This window comes from Gopherus flavomarginatus, chromosome 17 (genome assembly GCF_025201925.1).
Source record: "Gopherus flavomarginatus isolate rGopFla2 chromosome 17, rGopFla2.mat.asm, whole genome shotgun sequence".
Lineage (NCBI taxonomy): Eukaryota > Metazoa > Chordata > Testudines > Testudinidae > Gopherus > Gopherus flavomarginatus.
Window position 1 is genome coordinate 12,398,991 of NC_066633.1, and position 7,184 is coordinate 12,406,174.

The following is a 7,184-nucleotide window of genomic DNA, read 5'->3' on the forward strand; positions in this document are numbered from 1 at the left end:
GCATCTCCCCCCCCCACCCGGTCCTACCTGCTGGAAGGAGGGAGGGAGAAGCCCAGAAGCCACCCGGCGTCTCAGGCCAGCCCCCTCTCCCCGCACATGGTGACCACTCACCTGCCAAGGGAAGCAGCGCAGCCGCGGGGAAACCAGCCTCCCCACCCGGGTGCACGTGTCCCTCCCCGCCGCCCCCCGGCTGCAGCCCCCCACGCCCACCCCGGCTCGGGCTGCCGGCTGCCGCGGCGGCTCCTCTCTCATGAGAACATTCCAGGCAGCAGCCCCAAGTCTGTTAGGTATTTGAATAGCACAAAGGAACCGCCTTCCCCTGATTGGCCGGCCCGGTCTCTCCTGGGCGGGAGGCGGCTGCCCGTCAGGCCGGGCCGGGCCCGGCGATAGGCTGCGGGAGCCAAGGGCGGGGCTGGGGAGGACATATAAATAGCGGGGGCTGGGTAGGCGAGCGCTCATTGCTTTGCGCTCAAGGTGAGGGCGGGTGGCGACGGGGGTGGCGGTGGCACGGGGGCGCACCGGTGATGGTGGCTCCCCTCGAAGCGCTGGCGACCCCCTGAGAGAGCTAGAGAGAGCGAGACCCCCCCCGCACACCAACAGCAGACCCCAGCCCCTTCCCGGCCCGGGTGGATGCGGCCCGGGGTGTCTGGCTGCCAGCGCGGAGCGAGCAGATGCTGGGGGGCCGGAGGAGGATGGAGTGCGCCCTGGACGCCCAGAGCCTGATCAGCCTCTCCCTGCGCAAGATCCACAGCTCCCGCACCCAGCGCGGGGGCATCAAGCTCCACAAGAACCTGCTGGTCTCCTACGTGCTCCGCAACGCCCGGCAGCTCTACCTGAGCGAGCGGTACGCCGAGCTCTACCGCCGCCAGCAGCACTACCAGGAGGGCGGCCTCCTGCTCGGGGCGCCCCCGGGCTGCGCGCCCGCCGGAGAGATCCCCCCGGAGTTCAGTCCGCTCCAGCTGGCGGCCGAGCCCGAGGACCCGGAGCCGGGCATGCAGCAGCCGCGGAGCTGCGGGCTGGGCGGCGCGGCTGGGGGAGTCCTGGGAAGAGGCGGCGGCGACCTGCTGGAGGTGCCCGTGTGCGCTGCGCTCCTGCCCGGTGCGCCCCAGGAGGACGAGCCGCTGGAGCTGCAGCCCAGCCCGCCCCAGCAGCCACAGCCGGCGGCCCCTTCTGCGCTTCGCAGAGACTCTTCCCCCGGCTTCTACCGGGGCGGCGGCGGCGGCAGCGCTTCTCCGGGGCTGCTTTACCCGGTGCCGACGAGCTGTGACTTCGGCAGCCCGGCGCCTCCGGGTTCGGCCATGAGCGCAGCGAGCGGCGGCGCCTCGGCGCATTGTAGCAGCCGCACCACGGTGCTGGACCTGGACACCCATGTGGTGACCACGGTGGAGAACGGCTACCTGCACCAGGACTGCTGCTCGCAGTGCCCGTGCTGCTGCCAGGGCGCCGCGGGACTCGGCGCCCCGCCGCCTACCCCGGGCACCAAGCGCAAGTACTACCCGGGGGAGGAGGACGGGGACCCGGGCGGGGTGGCAGTGGGGGGCGGCTCCCCTTTCTCTCCTTGCAGCAAGCGAGCCCGCTTCGAGGACTTCAGCCCCGAGCAGCCCCCGGACTCTTCCAACATCTCCAACTTGATCTCCATCTTCGGCTCCGGCTTCACGGGGCTGGTGAGCCGGCAGCAGGCGGACTGTGAGCAGCCCCTCAACGGGCAGCTGTGCGGCAAGCAGGCGCTGGCCAGCCTGGGAGCCTGGACTCGAGCCATCGTGGCGTTCTAGGGGCGGGGATGGACGCGGGGGGGAGCGATCCCAGGGACACGGACTCCGGAGGGGCCCCTGAAACAAAGAGGGGGCGGGCGGGGGAGGGGAAGCCCAGCTCATGTTTTCTAAACTGTACAATAAAAATCGCAGATCTTGGGACTTTTATTTTTGCAGAGATGAAAAGCACCTATTTAACTATGCCGTGTGTCCGCTCGGGCTTTATTTTGTATGGAGTGCGGGGGCGACTCGAGCCCGGGAGCCTGCCACGTGAGGCGAGGGCTGCTGCCCCGGGGAAGCCGTGTGTGCTGGGGAAGAGTTTGGAGAGCTGTGCTTCTCTGCCCCCGGAGGAGCGGCTTGTGCTGGGGCAGGGGGAAGAGACGCCGAAGCTTGCAGAGGCCGTTGGACTAACTCTGGGGGACTCTGCCTGCAGATCTGGGGAGGGGGGCCTAAGCGGGGAGAAGGAGCCTACAGAAAAAGGGGAGCCAAGTGTGATCGGGTCTGTTAAACCGACACACTCCTCGCTTGTCCCAGGCAGGGGGAGACGGACCCCGGGCGCGTTTGCAAGGTTCCTAGCCCGCGGGGTGGATTAAATCCTTCCGTCTCCCATTCAAACTACTTCATTTAGTTACATTTTCCTCTCCCCTTCCCACACCGCCAGCAGCAGCGTGGGTCAGTGCCTCCCTCCAGCAGCGCGCTTCTGCGGGAGCAGCCTTCCTCTCGCTTGCTCTACTTCAGCCTTTATTTAAAAAAAAAAAAGCCGAAGGCAGAAATGAAAACATTTCAACTTTCCTCACTTGCCAGAAGGACTGTCTGCTGCGACCCCTCTTCCTACCATGTGTGCCAGGGTAACCCTGCAGAGCACAATAGCTTCTCGTGGGGGAGGAAGAAGGGCGGTTTTCTCTTACCCTCTTCCACTCTTCTGGCTGCTCCATGGGACCTGTAGTCCTGCCGGCCTACGCTTTTTAACCGGACACAAGTTTGGGGACACCACGGCAAACTACATTTCCCATCATGCACAGCTCTGCAGTCCTCCTTACCCCACCCTCGCTCAGTGTTTGTGTACCTTCACCTAGGTGTCACAGGTAAACGTGTTAACACTACTTTTAACGTCTCTTTGAATGTGATATGCTGGGGCTTTTTGTTTTTAAGTTTGACTGTTCTGGTTTCAGCCTTCCAAACCATAAAGCCAGCATTGCTTGGTCTTGTGAAGAGATCTGTGGCCCCTTGACTCTCTCCACCTTTTTTTAATTTTACATTATTTTTAAACAAATAAACCTTTTGTTGTAAAAAGGTGTTTGATTTTTGTTTTTGCAGCCCTGTCATCCCAACCATCACAGTATAAGCACTAGGTGTACTAGGGACGCCTTGCCAAACGTTTTTTGTTTTCTTTTTTTTTTTTCTTCTTCTTTATATCCCTGTATTTTTGTGCGGATTGAATGGAATATCACCGGGTAAAACTGTTCAGATTTGTTTAAATTTATAATCTTAATAAAAAGTCCATTATAAAGTTTGTGGTGGTCTTTTTACCTGGGCTTAACCCTCTTTGCTCTTCCCAGTATGATGCTGGGTTTTGCACAGTAAGGGTGAAATCGCTGGAGCTCACAGCTTGGCTATATGAATGCTTATACCAAAGGGCTTTCGCCTGTAGGCTAGATCTATAGATCCCACCCTAAATTCTTTGGGGTGGGGAGAGATTACCTGTAGCCTGAACTTCTTTTTACTAGGAGCTGACAAATCTTTAGCTTTCAGATGAGTGGAGATGCCACTTATTCAAAGTTTCCCAGGGGGGTGAGTCTCAGGTGACCCCTACATAGATTAATTGATCTCCAGCATTTGCCTAAAAGGCCCTGAACTACCCACACAACAGCACTTCTACCTACAGTAGGAGACCCTCAACTCAACAACAGGGAGGTAAAAACGCTGCATATTTTTTTTAATTGCCTAGGCTTATACTGTTCCCAGGTCTTAACTGTTCATCTACTTCAAGACAATAGGAGGGTGGAGATAGGGATATTTCAGCCACATAAATCAGATCTGCTAGGGACAAGTGCCTGCTCCTTGCTTAAAACCAGTTTAGACCTACGGTGCCTAGTTTGCACAAAAGTAATAGCACAATAATAGTGCACACAATGCCATTAGCCCACCGACGGGTTTCCTAGTCCACAAGCTGATCCATATTAAAAAAAAAAACAGATGGCGAGGGTCTGAAGAATGGGTGCACAAGGAGTGAGTATTCTTATCTCAGCCTAGGCAGAGAGCGCTAAACTAATTCTGTCCCCAACCCTGCCACAGCAGCAGCCTGCTTTTCTCGCCTCATCCTCCCTGATGTACTTGTGAAGTTGGGTTGGTTTTTTTTTAAGTTGCAGTTTGTTATCACCACTCTGTGCCACTTGGTGGTGTGTTTTATTTTTTTAAAAAAAGAAACCACACAAAAAACCCAAATGAATGAAGGTAATCAAGGCTCCCTGACCACCTACAGGCTGACCTCAGAAGAGGATTTTGAAAGCCCGTGCAAAAACCGTGCAGATTTAGAGCAAAATCGACCGCTGGTGCTGCTGCTAGTCCAGGTTTTTTAGAACAGAATCGCTACGATTTCTCCTGGGAGCCCGGGGGGCGAAGAAACTGCCGATGACTGCAATGATTCGAACTAAACCACCCCGCCCCCCCCCAAGAGATATGGACTGGGGGGATGCGGGGGAGGGTTGGAAAAAATCGCATTGGAAAGGCACAGTCAACAGGAGACTCCGATTAGTCAAGCAGAAATTTAGTCGATTATCTCGAGCTTAATCACAAAGTAACAACGTGCGTGTGTGTTTACACACCCCCAATAATCCAGCTACATAACGTTTAAAGTACAAATCGCCCTGTGTCAGCCTGGAATTACTGTGGGGCCCGCTCACTGGGGGTTGGAACTCTTCTCCCCTACACCAACTTTCTGGCTTTGTTGCGGGCAGGAGTCTCCTGTTCTGTCGGTTTCTTTCTTTCTCTTCGAAGTCTCCGAAATCTTTTTTGTAGGATTATTGTTGTGATTTGATTCCATTAAACCTACCCTGGCTCTCAGGCGAAGCCAGTTGTCAGAGCTCCCCCTAGCGCCAGTTTTGGAGCACTGCAGCCCTCCTGCTACTTCGGGGGACTGGGAAAAGACGCTCCGACCTGCCCCTCTGGCAGAGGCGAGTTTTGGGGAGCCGGGACCCGGATCGCGGTGGGGCTCGAGGGCCGGGCCACAGAGAGGATGGCCAAGGGCGTGGAGGGAGCAGCAGCGCCTCGAGCCTTTTGTTAGAGGCGCAAAAACTGGCCCTTCTCCCCTGGCAGAGCTAAACAAACCGACCCGCCGCCCCCTGCCTCGGTCACTTTGCGCAGCGCAGCGCACAGGGGCTGGCGAGCGGAGAGCAGCGGGGTGCAGAGCAGAGCTCAGCCCTGGTGCCAGGGATAGAAGAGGCGCTTACTGCGTCTCCCCGCCTCCCTCCCCCATGCCTGCAGCACAAATCGCTCCGAGGGAAGCGAGAGAGATCAGCGAGCGACTGAATTTCCTCGCTCCGCTTTAATGAGGATGGATGTGGGGTGAGGGGCCCCGCGCACCCTCCTCTCTATGTTGCCCCTTTAAAGGGAACACGGCTTTCTTTAGAAGTCCGCTCTTTGCTAGCAGCCTCACCCCCCCCAACCCTCTGCCCAGATTGGAGGGGGAGGGAGCGAGGGGCACTTCTGGTCATGGGTGCACCTGGCTCCCTTTCCCACCCCACCAGCCCATTGGCCAGCAGCAGCTCTAAGGTGGCTGAGAGAGTCCCACAGGCCCTGGGTTTGGGCTGCCCAGGCAGCATCTGCTCCCCTGAAGGTTTGATGCCTCCAATTTAATTATCATAGGCAGGCTCCAGGCCCCAGCACGCCAAGAGCACGCTTGGGGCAGCATGCCATGGGGGGCGCTCTGCCATTTGCCCGGAGGGCAGCAGGCAGCTCCAGTGGACCTCCCGCAAGCGTGCCTGCGGAGGGTCCGCTGGTCCCGCGCCTCTGATGGAGCTTCCACAGGGACACCTGCAGGAAGTCCACCGGAGCCGCGGGACCGGCGAGCGGCAGAGCCCCTGCCGCAGCGTGCCTCCGTGCTTGGGGCGGTGAAATGGCTAGAGCCGGCCCTGATCATGGGGACCCAGCAGCACCCCTACACTTAGTATGCAACACCTCCTTCCACCCAAGAATGGCACCAGTGAGGGGCCACCAGAGAGGCTCGGCTGTTCCATCCTCGAAGAAGGTGGATGGGTGCAAAGGTTTTCTGAAAACCAAGACCCAGCCCTGCAGAGCCATCTACACTTGGCTTTCCTTCTAGCACATAAGAACAGCCATAATGGCTCCATCTAGCCCAGTATCGTGTCTCCCATCAGTGGCCAATACCACATGCTTCAGAGGGAATGAACAGAACAGGCAATTATGGAGTGATCCATTCCTGTCATCCTGCAGCTGGCAGCCAGATGTTTAGGGACACCCAGAGCATGGGGTTGCATCCCTGACCATCTTGGCTAATAGCCACTGAGGGGACTTATCTCCAGAACTATGAAAACTACATCCCACCCCCTCTAACATGGACCCTGGAATGGTAGCATGGCTTCAGTTAAAACAAACGCATCTTCTGCCAACAGGAAGAAATCTGACACTTCTTTTTTTGCTTAGGTTTTGTGTCCGGGCAAAGCATTGAGGTCACAGGTGCTTTGGCCCATTGGGAAGGGTTTGGGGCTGGTACTTACACCTTTTTGGGCCACGCTTTGTGACATTGGGCTCTTGCTCACGGGCGATTGCTTGGCTAACTCATCCCACCTCTCCTGGGATCTCTGAGAGGCTCTTTCTCTGGGTCATCTCTTGGTGACCTCTCCCCCATGCACCTTGTGAGAGAGAGAGAGAGAAAGAGAGAGAGAGAGAGGCTTGTCGGTGATGTGTGTGAAATCCCAAGCCAAACCGTTCTAAACAAAACATCCACCACCTTCCCCTGAGAAATGAGACAAGTCCTGCCCCCTCCAGAGTGGAAGCTGGGGTGGTGAGTGCCCGCCTGATACATCTCGGAGAGCGCTACCGAAGTACTGTCCTCATTTACACTGGAGAGAGAATTTAGTTCAGCGTCCAACGCGCTTAGCTCTTTGGAAGGTCTGGCCTTCAGTGATTTGCCCAAGGACTGTTGGAGGCACAGGGGGAATAGAACCCAGGTCTCCTGAGCCTCTTGTAGAGCTGTGACGGAGGCAAGGGACTATTTCCACCTGGTATCACTAGTGTGATGTTACTAATCCCACAGCTGGGGGGAGGAAGGAGGCGTGTCTAGCAGCATCTTTCACCTAGGGTTGCACTGCAGACCATAAGGCTATTGAGATAGGCCAGTGAGATGTGCAGCCATTCATCCCTCCTTTCATATTTTCTTCTGATCTGCTGACCCTCCCCCTGGCCCCAGACACT

At 57.3% G+C, this 7,184-nt stretch overlaps 1 protein-coding gene across 1 annotated transcript; it reads left to right on the top strand.

Moving 5' to 3' along the window:
• The first annotated feature begins 484 nt into the window (after positions 1–484).
• IER5L (immediate early response 5 like) lies at positions 485–3,255 on the top strand. Its single transcript, XM_050926206.1, has one exon. It carries the CDS (start codon positions 672–674, stop codon positions 1,770–1,772), a length of 1,101 nt encoding a protein of 366 aa, XP_050782163.1. The 5' UTR covers positions 485–671; the 3' UTR covers positions 1,773–3,255.
• Positions 3,256–7,184: the final 3,929 nt, after the last annotated feature.